We start from the raw sequence: 16,080 nt of genomic DNA, 5'->3' as shown, positions 1-16,080 counted from the left end.
AACCCAATTCAAAATATTTGACTGGACAACTATCAGGTTGATCTTTGAATATATCATATTGCAGTGAATAAGATGGGGATTTAGTTTCAATTGTCTTTTGATCATGACTGATCATTCTAAATGAATTTGACTGTGTCAGGTTCTCTGAATAGAACTTTGTAACCTTACATGTGTGCATCTTTTTTTCTTTCAGCCTTTCCACCCTCTTGTAAACTTGGAATGTTCCCGGGACTTACAGCCGTTCCTGTGTGCAATGTACGCCCCAATTTGCATGGAGTATGGGCGTATTACACTGCCATGTCGTAAGCTGTGTCAGCGAGCGTATGTGGAGTGTCATAAGCTGATGGAGATGTTTGGAGTCATGTGGCCAGAGGAGATGGAGTGTATAAAGTAAGAAAGAAAGTTAACCTTTATGAGCCACCAAGGTGGTGAGAAAGATACGATATTGGAAATGTGACAGAAAATGCTGAAGATACCCAGCAGGTCAGTCACCTCATGGGAGCGAGAAATAGGTAATCATGACTGAATAAAGAATCTCTCCCAAAAGCATTCACCTTGCTTTCTCTTCCAAGTGTTGCCTGACCTGGTATTTTCTGTTTTTCAGGTTTATAACATTGTTTAAGCTCTTAGCAACCATCATGGTAAATGTCATGGGATTCCTCTTTATTTCAGGTGTCGCTCTATGCACCTTATTATCCTGCCTAGAGTACAAAAAAAACTCCTCTGATGCAATGAGTTTGTGTACACTTAGTAATGTCTGTACAACTATTTTTACTACTGTTCCATACTTTGCAACTGCTGATTGTAGGCAGCTTGAAAGCAGATATATTGTGTTGAGACCTTTTTTTAAGTGGCATAGTATTGTGTTCACTAATGACTGGGAGGGAGGCTGAGTCAATCACCTGAGTTGCTGCTGCCATTGGAATGAAGTTTCTGATGGTGAAAATGTGCATACATCATTTCTGACCTACAATTATAAAGTAGAAAGACTAAGAGATGCCTTTTGATCTGCATGAAATTTTCTGATGGCTTTTAAGATTATAAAGCAATTTAGGTAAAGTTCTCCTTTAATCATTGGTTGTAAAGCACTTTGGGATGCCCTGAGTTTGTGAAAGGTGCCAGATAAATGCAGGATGATCTTTTAATCCCTACCTACAGCAGTGTCCCATTTAGGAGACCTGAACTTCTCCCAGCAATCTGACTGCCAGTTTTCACAGATATTTGGATAGCTTTGCAATGTAACTGCACCCCGCATGAACAGGTTTGAAAATGCCTCAGCTTATTTTGTTTAGGATTCTTGCATCCACGGAGAAAGAATACTTTCTTTTAGTCTGGGCTAGGTTTTAATACAGGCTTCACTGACAAATGAACAGCGTTCCAATCTTCTGCACTACCCAGTGCTTCATTGAAAGGTTTAAGAAAACTATCTCTGGTCTTTGACATTTACCTGTGACACACTTGATTCATTAAAAGTTACTGTTACAAGTTCTGACACAGGACCCACGAAGTTCGTTTGGTGAAGTGTCAATTTATCTTTTTCCAGCTGGGAGTCCTTTGAATTTCCAGCATTTCCTTTTTTAATTATAAGTACTGTCTGTTTTTTATTGAGTACTGTTTTTCCTTTCTATATGTATGCCCCCATTCCTACGCCAGTATCTACTTTACCACCTGCAGTCAGTAACCTGCAGAGATTTACTGCTGTAACTTCCTGGTTGACCCATTAAAAAAGGCACACACACTGGCTATTTGGCAAAGGATCCTACCTGCCGCAGGCTTCTTTCCCCACCCCCTTCACTCCTCCAAGTAAGATGACTGGAAGGTGTTAGAAATTTGTAATCTGAATATTTAATGAGTGGAACAAAAACAGCTTGAGTTTAAAAGAAAGAAGATAACACAGGCATTTAAATCGTGTCTGTCACCTCCTCAGTATGTCCCAAAGCATTTCAAAGACAATGATTGCCTTTGAGGTTTAGTGACTGTTGCTATATAAACAGATGAAGCGCAATGACCCATTTGTGCACAGCAAGGTCCCAAAAACAGCAAATGTGATAATTGGAACAGTTGCATTAATTGAAGGAAAAATGATGGCCAGGAGACTCTGCGAACTCCTTTGCTCTCCAAGGAGTGCCATGGGCAGAGAGGGCCTCAGTTAAACATCTCATCCGAACAACAACTTATATTTTGAATAATGTAATAAAATATCCCAAGGCACTTCACAGGAACATTATTAAACAAAGTAAGTATGATTTGATGGATAAGAATGGAACCAGGTGAGAGCAGTCCCACCCAGCTGGATGACAGTGAGAGTTGGAGGAGAATGGTGTGGTCAACCGTGTCAAAGGCTGAAGGCAGGTCGAGAAGGATGAGGAGGGAAGGTTATTTTTTGTGACTTTGGTAAGAGCTGTTTTGGTACTGTGGCAGAAGTAGAAGCCTGATTGGAATGATTCAAAAATGGAGCTCCAGGAAAAATTGGAAGGCGACAACACGTTCAAGGACTTTGGAGAGGAAAGGGAGGTTGGAGATGGAGCAGGGTTTGCGAGGATGTTGAGGTCAAGGGTTGTTTATTTGAGGAGAGGGGTGATCTTGGCATATTTAAAGGAGAACATAGGACGTAGGAGTAGGCCATTCGGCCCTTTGCGTCTGCTCTGCCATTTGATAAGATCTGGTTGTGCCCTCAACTGTGTCTCTTCCCCCCCCCCCCCCCACAACCCCCATATCCCTTGACTCCCTTGTCTATCAAAAATCTAACTCAACCTTGAAAAATTCAATGACCCAGCCTCCACTGCTTTCTAGGGAAGAGAATTCCACAGACTAATGATCCTTTGAGGAAAAAAAATTCTCCTCATCTCCTCCTTAAAAGGGAGACAGACCTCTTATTCTTACACTGTGCCCCCTAGTTCTAGTCTTCGCCACAAGAGGAAATGTCTTTCCGGTATCCACTGTTATTGAAACTTAAGATTCTGAAGGGATTTGATGAGATCACCTCTCATTCTTCTAAACTCCAACAGGTATAGGCCCACCCTGTTGAACATTTCTTCATAAGAAAAGCCCTTCATCCCTGGAATTAGTCTTCCCTGAACTGCTAATGAGAAAGGGACAACATCTGAAGAGAGAGATCCTTTAACAGTATCGGTTAATACGGGGACCAGGAGGGGAAGTTGGGTGATCAGTTTAGTAGGAATAGAATTGAGGGAACACTGGTGGGTCTCATGGACAAGATTAGCTTAGAGAGGGCATGAGTGGAGATAGGACAGAAACTAGGGAAAGATGCGAGTTCAGGGCTAGGGCAGAGGGAGCTTTAGAAGAAGTTTGACCAGGTGGATTAATGGAAGGGAGGGACGCAGCAGAGGCAGCTGATCAGATGGTCTCCATCTTAGTGACAAAGAAGTCTGAGCTCCTTGCACTTCTTGTTGGAAGTGAGGGTGGAGGGGAGAGGAGTTTACAGATCACAGAATCGTAAGAGTGCAGAAGGAGGCCATTCGACTCATCGTGTCTGCACTGGCTCTCCGAAAGAGCAATTCCCTCCGTTCCATTCCCCCGCCTTCTCCCCATAACCCTGCACGTTCTTCCTTTCCATATAACTGTCTAATTCCCTTTTGAATGCTTCAGTTGAACCTGCCTCCACCACCTTCTCAGAAGGTTTGCAGTGGAGAAAAGAAACCAGGGGTTACCTTTGCATTCCAAGATTATCCTGGAATAATGAATTGTTTTAGCAGGCGAGAGCAGGACCGGATAGTGCTTTATATGGTCCACACAGATCTGGCGGTGGATGGCTAAACCTGTTGTCCGCCATATCCTTCCAAGTCTGCATCTTTTGGACTTGAGGGAGCAGAGATCAGGGCTGTATCGGGGGAATGACCATGCTGAGAGAGACTGATATTTTTATTGTGGGCTAGGGCATCAAAGGTGGAAGTAAGGGACGTTTGAAAAAATCAGCTGCAGAAATGTGTAGCAAATGAAGCTGTTTGAGGGGAGAGTATCAGAGGATGCACTGCTGGAGATATTTTCATAGGAATGAAGATCCAGGAGGTGTGCAGATTCAGTTGCAGGATAAAAGAGATGAAGGCGAATTTGGAAGATCCCCTAAAGTCCAGAAGCAGCAGAGGTTTGTTCTTTAGCCCAGGTGGGGAATAATCTCTCAATCGCAGCAGTAGTGGGGGAAGGGCAGTAGACTGATCAAAGGTACTTTAAATATCACAAAAGAGCAGAAAATCAGAGAGCAAAGTTGGATCTTGCGATTATAGCCAGTGTAGTCTAGAGCAGAAGCGTCTTCTTGATGTCGAAAGACAACACCTTCAACAATTTAGCACTCCTTCAGTACTGCACGAAAGAAGCCGATAGGAATATGTATTCCAGTCTCTGGAATAGATCTTGAATCCATAGCTAGAAAATACGTCATTTAGACTCTGAACTAATTACAAATGTCTTCTAAGTCTTGCTTGTTGTCTGCCAAAGATCCACTCCACAAACAGTATATTGAAGTACCAATGTGCGGTACCACTATGTCACTTGTTTTATGTCCCCTTAAACGGGCAGTCCAATAATGTAATATATTTGTTTGCTTGCATTGTTCAGAGCATAAATTCAGATTCCTGACCACTGTTCCATGTAGACCAGATTATAATCTCAGTTGGGCTATCACGAAGGAATGGACAATCGCAGGCCAAGTCTTGAATTTCTTCGAAGAGTGTTGTGAAGGTTAGGGAGGGAAAGAAAATATGAAGGTGTGATTAGAAAAATTGGGAACAAAATAAATACCAAATAAAAATCTTGTTGGCTATCTGGCATGATTTGGATCAGTTATATTTCTTGTATGATACTTAACTAAAATGGTCATATCTAATCCGACAGACCTAGCATGGGTACAAGCAATCTACTAACTGATTTTGTTTCCTCACCCTCTTATTTGTCCTTTCTGTGCTCTGCACTTTTTTAGGTTGAGAATTAGCAAGTGACCAACTTATAAATGCCAGCTGCACAATAGGCTCCCCTCTGCTCCAGTTTTGTCTTTGGCAGATGCTTACCTCTGCTCGATGGTCTTTCTGTGTTTAGGCAAAAGGAGATAAATTCAGAGGAATTCATGTACTTGTAGCACCCTTTTTTTAAAAAATTGAGTTGACATTTTGTCCAACGAAGAAGTGGGTGAATCTCATCCCTCCAGTTATTCCTGTTCACCAGGGGATCCCTGAAGCCATGTGGGAAATGAGAATTATAGTCCAGTTCTCAGTCAGAGCAGCTTCTTCTCAGTTTGCAGAACCGGCTACATGATCTGCAAGTGTATTCTGTCAGCCTCTTGCACCCATACGGCTCCAAATGTTGAGACCAGTTAAATTATTTGAAGAAACAGAAAATGGCGGAAGCCAACCTGTCAGTCCACATCTGTGGCGAGAGCAGACAAGGTAATTGTTCAGGTATAAACCATTACTAGAACTGGGAGAAAATGGCAGATGAACAACAATTAAAAGGAGCAGAACCAAAGGATAGGGAAGAAAAGAATATGAACTCGCATACAGGCATACTATAATGGAATGGTCTGTAAGCTGGGTAGGAAGATGGGAGTTTAGAATCATATCATAGCACAGCACAGAAACAAGCCATTTGGCCGGTTGCGTCCATGCTGGCCCTCTGCAAGAGCATCTCGGCTAGTCCCATTCCACCGCCTTTTCCCCATAGCCCTGCAAATCTTTTCTGTTCAGATAATTATCCAATTCCCTTTTTGAAAGCCACAATTGAATCTGCATCCAATACACACACAGGCATTGTACTCCAGATCCTAACCACTCGCTGCGTAAAAATGTTTTCCCTCATGTTGCCTTTGGTTCTTTTGCCGATCACTTTAAATCTATGTCCATTGTCCTAAACTCTTCTACCAATGGGAACAGTTTCTCCCTTTCTACTCTGTCCAGACCCTTAATGATTTTGAACACCTCTATCAAATCCCCCCTCAACCTTCTCTTTAAGGAGAACAGTCCCAGCCTCTCCAATCTATCCATGTAACTGAAATTTCTCATCTCTGGAACCATTCTCATAAATCTCTTCTATACCTTCTCCAATACCTTCACATCCTTCCGAATTGGACACTGTACTGCAATTGAGGCCAAACAAGTGTTTTATAAAGGCTCACTAACTTCTTTGCTTTTGTATTCTATGCCTGTATTTATAAAACCCAGGATCCTGTATGCCTTACGCTGTATGCTTTCTCAATCTGCCCTGCCAGCTTTAACGATTTGTGTACATGTACCCCCAGATCCCTCTCCTCCTGCATCCCACTCAGAATTATACTCTTCAGTTTATATCACTTTTCCTCATTCTTCCTAACAAAATGTATCACTTTGCACTTCTCGGCATTAAATTCCATCTGTCACGTGTCTGCCATTCCACAAACCTGTCTGTATCCTCTTGAAGTCTATCACTATCCTCTTCACTGTTCACAATGTTTCCAACTTTTATGTCATCTGCAACTTTTGCAATTATGTCCTGCACACCCAAGTCTAGGTTATTAATATAGATCAAGAAAAGCAGTGGTCCTTTCTAGATCACAGTTCATCTCATTCGCCTTCTACCACCCTGGTAGTCGCATGATGCAATGATAATGAAGTTGTTGACTAATTGTAGAAATCGGTCTCTTTCAATAAGTCTACAACAGATCCAGATATGAGGCAAGGGAAGCTGAGTGGTGGAGAGTTTTTGGAGCCATAGGTCCAAAGTCACCTGAGCCTCCCAAGCATGCTATGTTTACCATAAGTTATCAGATTATAGGCACTGGACCATACCTATTGGCAATTACTGACTTTAAAGCTGTACTCTAGATAAAGATGGCAGTGACAACAATGGTTTCGGAGAGGAACTTGGCGATTTCTTCACCATTTGGTGCAAAAGACTTTAGCTGACAGCCATATAGATAGAATCATTCTATCAGATTCTAGGTGTGTATGGTCATTCAGACCTCTTGCCTTGTTAACTTATGTTCTCCAATCTAAATCTCTCTGATGTTGTCAGCAGCACTTGAGCACAAGTTTTTTTTAAATTAATTTTAGCCATAATTCTTCCAGACAGAATCTTTAAGTGGGAATGGGTGTACTAAGTGAGAATTGGATACCTGTATATAGAAAACTGAGTAATAATCAACTGATTTTCAGATTCACTTTTTCTATCCTGCAGATTTCCAGACTGTGATGAAGCCTATCCACGCCAAACTGACTCTGTTTTAGGTGGTGATCCCACAGAGGAAGCCCCAATGGCTGTGCAGAGGGACTATGGTTTTTGGTGCCCACGGGAATTGAAAATCGATCCTGAGCTTGGCTATTCCTTCCTGGGGGTCTCCGACTGTTCACCGCCCTGTCCTAACATGTATTTCAGACGTGAAGAGCTTTCTTTTGCCAGGTACTTCATCGGTGTGATATCCATCGTCTGCCTGTCTGCCACACTCTTCACCTTTCTCACTTTCCTCATTGATGTGAAGCGATTCCGCTATCCAGAGCGGCCAATCATATTTTACGCAGTCTGTTACATGATGGTTTCCTTGGTGTTTTTTATTGGGTTTCTTCTAGAAGACACAATTGCCTGCAACAGAAATGATCCTTCAGTTTATAAAGCGTCTACAGTGACACAAGGTTCTCACAATAAGGCATGTACCATGCTGTTTATGGTACTTTACTTCTTTACGATGGCAGGCAGTGTCTGGTGGGTCATCCTTACCATCACATGGTTTTTGGCTGCTGTTCCCAAGTGGGGCAGTGAGGCCATAGAGAAGAAAGCATTACTGTTCCATGCAAGTGCCTGGGGGATCCCAGGAACCCTCACTATTGTTCTCCTCGCCATGAACAAAATTGAAGGGGACAACATCAGTGGTGTTTGCTTTGTTGGACTGTATGATGTTGATGCGCTGCGATACTTTGTTTTGGCTCCTCTGTGCCTCTATGTGGTGGTGGGGGTTTCTTTGCTGCTGGCAGGTATAATATCCCTGAACCGTGTACGGATCGAAATCCCACTGGAAAAAGAGAACCAGGACAAGTTGGTGAAGTTCATGATCCGTATTGGTGTCTTCAGCGTTCTCTACCTTGTGCCACTCCTTGTTGTAATTGGATGTTACTTTTATGAGCAAGCGTTCCGTACTGTATGGGAGACGACATGGATTCAGGAACGTTGTCGTGAATACCACATTCCCTGCCCTTACCAGGTATGTCAATGCTTCACTATTCAAGTTGGAAAGCAATAAGTACGGAAAGTAGATATCACAATTGACCAGTAGTATGAGGTGGTAAACTTTTCTGTAATCTGTGACTAATGAACTGTTAATATTGGTCCTGCAGCTTCAAACTGTATTCACTGATGCCCTACATTACTGTCTAATCGCTGAAGAAACATATACCGACTTCAGCAATTGTGTATCTTTTTATATATATGTTTGAGTTTGGATATACATAAATGTCACTTGTATGTGATAAATAATATCTAATACCTAATGAATAGAAGAAAGTCTTTCATTTATATAGCACCTTTCCTGACCTCAAGACTTCCCAAAGTGCTTTACAGCCAATGAAGTACTTCTGAATTGTGCTGACTGTTGCAATGTAGAAAATGCAGCAATCAATTCACACACAGCAAGCTCACACACACTGGTGAAATAAATGACCAGATAATCTCTTTTAGGTAATAAAAGCAAAATACTGTGGATGCTGGAAATCTGAAATAAAAACAAGAAATGCTGGAACCACTCAGCAGGTCTGGCAGCATCTGTGGAAAGAGAAGCAGAGATAATGTTTCGGGTCAGTGACCCTTCTTCGGAACTGACAAATATTAAAAATGTCACAAGTTATAAGCAAGTGAGGTGGGGGTGGGGCAAGAGATAATCAAAGGAGAAGGTGTAGATTGGACAAGGCCACATAACTGACCAAAAGGTCATGGAGCAAAGGCAAACAATATGTTAATGGTGTGTTGAAAGACAAAGCATTAGTACAGAAAAGGTGTTAACGGACTGAATATTGAACAGCAGCAAGTTTTTTTTCATGTTTGCACTTGCTGTTCAATATTCAGTCCGTTAACACCTTTTCTGTACTAATGCTTTGTCTTTCAACACACCATTAACATATTGTTTGCCTTTGCTCCATGACCTTTTGGTCAGTTATGTGGCCTTGTCCAATCTACACCTTCTCCTTTGATTATCTCTTGCCCCACCCCCACCTCACTTGCTTATAACCTGTGACAATTTTAATATTTGTCAGTTCCGAAGAAGGGTCACTGACCCGAAACGTTAACTCTGCTTCTCTTTCCACAGATGCTGCCAGACCTGCTGAGTGGTTCCAGCATTTCTTGTTATTAATCTGTTTTAGGTGTTGGTTGAGGGAACCTTATCTTAACAGTGAAGATGTAAGAAAGAGCATTTAGGATATGAATGTTTGAATCATGGGACAAGTACAAAAAGATAACCCAGGGCACTAATGACCACAGTGTAGGAAGAAAATAGATTGTGATTTATCATTTATTATGTGATGCAATGTGGCTTGGAAGTCATCTTACATAGCCTGACTTCTGTCAACATAAAACTGTTTAGATCATTGTAACTCCGGAGTGCAATTATTGTTTTGAAGTCAGGCCAAGATATTTGTTTCTAACATGTGCTGCTAATGTTAGCTGACTTTTAGTATTCGCAATTGTACAGATAGCTGGAGTGAGGACAAAAAACAACCAATTTGTGCTGAAACGTTATGGTATTTCTGTGACCGGTATATGTTGATTTATTGCTGTGATTTTGGCAGAGAAATGAGTTTGAGTGCTTTGCAGTGTCTGCCTCCCTTCTATCATCTACATATATCTCAATTCCCATTGCTCACACTTGCTACTATGCTTAATTAGATATTGAGCTAAAATATGTGTCACCTTATGTGCAAAGGAAAACAAAATGAGACCAGGTGTTTTTCTTGTTAAATTGAAGTAGAGGACAAGTGACAGTATTCAGACTGAACTCAGCTCCAGGAACCAGATTATTCAAGAACAAGAAGTGCTGAGCGTAAAGCCCAACTACAGTGAGGTCTCATAAATATTAATTTATTTATTGATTACTCATATTCTAATAAAATCAGTTGAGTAATTTAAGACTTTTATAACACAAAGAAAATGGGAGATTGTTCTGGTTTGGGGAATGCACCCTAGAAAGTACTCTTCCTTGCTTCAATTCAGTGTTGTGGAGGAGGGAATGTTGCAGCTCTGGTCTCTATGGAACTGTACCTAAGGACCTACTATAGCAAAGAGACATTACAGTATGATTCCGTCTCTTCACCCAACCCCACTGCCCCCACCCCGAACCCCAAAAGCTGTATGGAAAAAGTTTGTAATGAGTTTAGTTTTTTTTTTCTATATTTGTTCATGTAATGTGAGCTTCTCTAGCAAGGCCAGCATTTATTTGTCCATCCCAAATTGCCTTTGGGCACTTGGTCGTGAGCTGCTTTTGTGAACAGCTGCAGTCCATGCGGCATAGGTGCATTCATAGTGCTGTTGGGGAGGGAATGCCAGGATTTTGACCTAGCGACAGTAAAGGAATGGCAGTATAGTCCCAAGTCAGGATGGCTTCTAGCTTGGAGGAGAACTTGCAGATGATGATCTATATGCATATGAACGTGAGGAATATAAAATGCATCTGCTGCCCTTGTTCTAAGTGTTAGCGGTCATAGAGGTCGCGGATTTGGGAGGTGCTGTCAAAGGAGCCTTGACGAGTTGCTGCAGTGCATCTAGTAGATGGTACACACTGCTGCCACTGTGCACTGGTGGTGGAGGGATGGGGGTGCCAATTAAGCAGGCTACTGTCTCCTGGAAGTGTTGAGCTTAATCAGTGTGGTTGAAGTTGCACCCATTCAGGCAAGTGGGGAGTATGCCATCAAACTCCTGACTTCTACCTTGTAGATGATAGGCTTTCGTGAATCAGGAGGTAAGTTAATCACTGCAGAATTCCCAGCCACTGACCTCCTACTGTTACCACAGTATTCATATGGCTGGTCCAGTTAAGTTTCTGGTCAACGGTAACTCCAGGATGTTGATGGTGGGGGATTCAGCAATGGTAATGTTGCAGAATGTCAAGGGGGGATGGTTTAGATTCTCTCTTGTTTGAGATGGTCAATGCCTAGCACTTGTGTGGCATGAATGTTACTTGCCAGTTATCTTCCCAAGTCTGGATATTGTCCGGGTCTTGCTGTATGAGAACACTGACTGCTTCAGTATCTAAGGAGTCACAAATGGTACTGAACATTGTGAAATTATCCACACTTCAGATCTTATGATGGACAGAGGGTCATTGAAACAGCTGAAGATGGTTGGGCCTAGGACACTACTCTGAGGAACTCCTGCAGGGATGTCCTGGGGTAAGGTGATTGGCTTCCAACAACTACAACCATCTTCCTTTGTGCTAGGTATGACTTCAACCAATGCAGAATTTTCACCCTGATTCCCATTGACTTCAATTTTGCTAGTGTTCCTTGATACCACACTTGGTCAGATGCTGCTTTGATGTGAAGGGCAGTTAATCTTAACCTCACTTCTGGAATTCAGCTCTTTTGTCCAAGTTTAGACCAAGGCTATAATGAGGTCTGGAGCCAAGTGGCCCTGATGCAACCCAAACTGAGCGTCAGTGAGCAGGTTACTGCTGAATTGGTGCCGCTTGATAGCACTGTCAACAATACTCTCCATCAATTAGCTGCTGATCGAGAGTAGACTGATGGGGCAGAATTGGCCAAATTGGATTTGTCCTGCATTTTGTGAACAAAACAACCCTGGGCAGTTTTCCATATTGGATAGATGCCAGTGTTTTAGCTGTATTGGAACAGCTTGGCTGGAGGCATGGCTAATTCTGGAGCACAGGTCTTCAGCACTACAGCAGGGAGTTGTCTGGGCCTGTGGCCTTTGCTGTGTCCAGTGCATTCAGCCACTTCTTGATACCACTGGAGTGAATCGAATTGGCTGAAGACTGGCATCTGCTGGGGACCTCAGTAGGAGGCCAAGATGGATCATCCTCTCGGCACTTCTGGCTGAAGATGTTTGCAAATGCTTCAGCCTTGTCTTTTGCACTGACATGCTATGCTCCCTTATCATTGAGGGTGGGATATTTGTGGAGCCTCCTTCTCTGGTTAGTTGTTTAATTGTCCGCCACCATTCATGACTGATGTGGCAGGACTGCAAAGCTTTGATCTGATCTAAGTTAGTTGTGGGATCGCTTAGTTCTATCTCGTGCTGCTTGCGCTGATCAGCAGGCCTAGTAAGCCACTCCGTTGTCAAGCACTGACACCTTATTTTTAGGTAGCTCAACGGCAACTCACAGACACCTCTTCCTACCTCCCTCTGGACCATGACCCCACCACCGAACATCAAGCCACCATCCAAAGGACTGTCACTGACCTCATCTCCTCTGGAGATCTTCCCTCTACAGCTTCCAACCTCATAGTCCCGCAACCCCGGACAGCCCGCTTCTATCTCCTTCCCAAAATCCACAAACGGGACTGTCCCGGCAGACCCATTGTGTCAGCCTGCTCCTGCCCAACTGAACTTATTTCTTCCTATCTCGACTCTATCTTTTCTCCGCTGGTGCAGTCTCTTCCCACCTACATCCGTGACTCTTCTGACGCCCTACGTCATTTTGACAATTTCCAGTTTCCTGGTCCCAACCGCCTCCTCTTCACTATGGACGTCCAATCGCTCTACACCTCCATCCCCCACCAGGATGGTTTGAGGGCTCTCCGCTTCTTCCTGGAACAGAGGCCCAACCAGTCCCCATCCACCACCACCCTCCTCCGCCTGGCTGAACTTGTTCTCACATTGAACAACTTCTCCTTCAACTCCACGCACTTCCTTCAAGTAAAAGGTGTCGCTATGGGTACCCGCATGGGTCCTAGTTATGCCTGTCTTTTTGTGGGATATGTCGAGCATTCTTTGTTCCAGTCCTACTCAGGCCCCCTCCCCCAACTCTTTTTCCGGTACATTGATGACTGTATCGGTGCCGTTTCCTGCTCCCGCCCCGAACTCGAAAACTTTATCAACTTTGCTTCCAATTTCCACCCTTCTCTCACCTTTACATGGTCCATCTCTGACACTTCCCTTCCCTTCCTCGACTTCTCTGTCTCCATCTCTGGGGATAGGTTGTCTACCAATATCCATTATAAGCCCACTGACTCCCACAGCTACCTCGACTACACTTCTTCACACCCTACCTCCTGTAAGGACTCCATTCCATTCTCCCAGTTTCTCCGTCTCCGACGCATCTGCTCTGATGATGCTACCTTCCATGACGGTGCTTCTGATATGACCTCCTTTTTCCTCAACCGAGGATTTCCCCCCACTGTGGTTGACAGGGCCCTCAACCGTGTCCGACCCATTCCACGCACCTCTACCCTCACCCCTTCCCCTCCCTCCCAGAACCGTGACAGGGTTCCCCTTGTCCTCACTTTTCATCCCACCAGCCTCCATATCCAAAGGATCATCCTCCGCCATTTTCGCCACCTCCAGCGTGATGCCACTACCAGTCGCATCTTCCCCTCCCTTCCCCTGTCAGCATTCCGAAGGGATCGTTCCCTCCGCGACACCCTGGTCCACTCCTCCATTACCCCCACCACCTCGTCCCCGTCCCAGGGCACCTTCCCTTGCAATCGCAGGAGGTGTAATACCTGCCCATTTACCTCCTCTCTCCTCACTATCCCAGGCCCCAAACACTCCTTTCAGGTGAAGCAGCGATTTACTTGTACTTCTTTCAATGTAGTATACTGTATTCGCTGCTCACAGTGTGGTCTCCTCTACATTGGGGAGACCAAGCGCAGACTGGGTGACCGCTTTGCGGAACATCTCCGCTCAGTCCGCAAGCAGGACCCTGAGCTTCCGGTTGCTTGCCATTTCAACACTCCCCCCTGCTCTCATGCTCACATCTCTGTCCTGGGATTGCTGCAGTGTTCCAGTGAACATCAACGCAAGCTCGAGGAACAGCATCTCATCTACCGATTAGGCACACTACAGCCTGCCGGACTGAACATTGAGTTCAATAATTTCAGAGCATGACAGCCCCCCACTTTACTTTCATTTTTAGTCATTTTTAGTTATTTTTTCTTCCTTTTTTTTGCATTCCTTTTTACATTTTTTGCATTTATTTCATTTCACCTTAGTTTGTTCAGTTTGCTTACCCACTGTTTTTTTCAGGTTGTTTTTCTTCAGGTTTGCACTTGCTGATGTTCTATATTCAGTATATTCACACCTAATCTGTACTAATGCTTTGTCTTTCAAAACACCATTAACATATTGTTTGCCTTTGCTCTGTGACCTTTTGGTCAGCTATGTGGCCTGGTCCAATCTGCACCTTCTCCTTTGTTATCTCTTGCCCAACCCCCACCTCACTTGTTTATAATCTGTGACTTTTCTAATATTTGTCAGTTCCGAAGAAGGGTCACTGACCCGAAACGTTAACTCTGCTTCTCGTTCCACAGATGCTGCCAGACCTGCTGAGTGAATCCAGCATTTCTTGTTTTTGTTTCAGATTTCCAGCATCCGCAGTATTTTGCTTTTATTTTTAGGTATGCCTGGTACTGTTCCTGGCGTGCTCTGTTGCACTCCTCATTAAATCAAAGATGGCCCCTTGATTTAATAGTAACGGTAGAGTGAGGGAATATGCCATGCCATGAGGTTGCAGATTGTGATTGAATATAATTCTGCTGCAGCTGATAGTCCACAGTGCCTCATGGATGCCCAGTTTTGAGCTGCTAGATCTGTTCTGAATCTCATTTAGCAAGTGGTAGTGCCACACAGTATGATAGAGGGTGAAGACATCACTTCCTCTCCACAAGGACTGTATGGTGGTCACTCCTATAAAAGATGCATCTGTGACAGTTTGGTGAGGGCCAGGTCAAGTAGGGTTCTTTTCCCTCTTATTGGTTCTCACCACATGCCGCAGGCCTAGTCTGGCAGATATGTCCTTCAGGACTAGGGGAGATGGTGGAATAGTGATAATGTCACTGAACTAACAGTCCAGAGGTGCAGGCCTGGGAGCACAGGTTCAAATTCTTTCATGGCAGCTGGTGGAATTTAAATTCAGTTAATTAATGAAATCTGGAATTGAAAGCAAGTCTTAGTGTGGTGCCATGAAACTATCATTGATATAAAAGTCCATCTGGCTCACTGATGTCCTTTAAGGAAGGAAATTTGCTGTCCTTACCTAGTTTGGCCTACATGCGACTGTAGACCCACAGCAATGTGGTTGACTCTTAACTGCTCTCTGAAAGGGCCTAGTATGCCGTTGTCAAGGGCAATTCAGGATGGGCAACAAATGCTGGCCTTGCAAGTGGCATATCCCATGAAAGAATTTTTTTAAAAATCAGTCAGTAGTGGTGCTACCAAGTCACTCTTGGTGATGGACACCCAGAGTACATTCTGTGCCCTTGCTACCCTCAGTGTTTCTTCCAAGTGATGTTCAGCATGGAGGAGTTCTGATTCATCAACTGAAGGAGGGCAGTGTGTGGTAATCATTAGCAGGTTTCCTTGCCCATGTTTGACTTGATATCATGAGATTTCATGGGATCCCATGTTGAGGACTCCCGGAGCCAATCCCTCCCGACTATACCACTGTGCTGCCCACCTCTGGTGGGACCGGGCAAACCCAAGGATGGTGATGAAGGAGTCTGGTGCATTGGCTATAAGGTATGGTTCGGTGAGTATGCCAATGCAGGCTGTTGCTTGACTAGTCTGTGGGACAGCGCTCCCAATTATGGCACAAGTTCCCACATGTTTGTGAGGAGGACTTGCAGAATCATCAGGGATGGATTTGCCGCTGTCGTTTCCGTTACCTCGGTCGATGCCAGGTGATCTGTCCATTTATTATTCTTTGACTTTTCTGTAACAATTTTGATACAACTGAGTGGCTTGCAAAGGGTAGTTAAGAATCAACCATGTTGCTGTGGGTCTGGAGTCACAAATAGGCCAGACTGAGTAAGAAAGGCAGATTTCCTTCGCTAAAGGATATTCGTGAACCAGATGGGTTTTTACGTCAATCCAGTAGCTTCATGATCATCACTTCTGATACTAGCTCTTCATTCCAGATTTTAATAATTAATTGAACTT

General features: G+C 43.8%; 1 protein-coding gene across 5 annotated transcripts in view; it reads left to right on the top strand.

Annotated features, from left to right (window-relative positions):
- LOC137355646 (frizzled-3) overlaps positions 1–16,080 on the top strand; it is a 118,918-nt gene that overhangs the window by 69,784 nt on the left and 33,054 nt on the right. For all 5 annotated transcript variants that reach the window (XM_068021024.1, XM_068021029.1, XM_068021037.1 and 2 more), the window contains 2 exons: positions 194–390; positions 7,162–8,179. In XM_068021024.1, coding sequence (XP_067877125.1) covers positions 194–390; positions 7,162–8,179 — 1,215 coding nt within the window. The remainder of the gene's footprint in view (positions 1–193; positions 391–7,161; positions 8,180–16,080) is intronic.

The sequence above is a fragment of the Heterodontus francisci genome, chromosome 3 (assembly GCF_036365525.1).
Source record: "Heterodontus francisci isolate sHetFra1 chromosome 3, sHetFra1.hap1, whole genome shotgun sequence".
NCBI classification, from domain to species: Eukaryota; Metazoa; Chordata; class Chondrichthyes; order Heterodontiformes; family Heterodontidae; genus Heterodontus; species Heterodontus francisci.
Note: the sequence above shows the minus strand (reverse complement) of the source record. Positions and strands in the feature narration are given on the sequence as shown.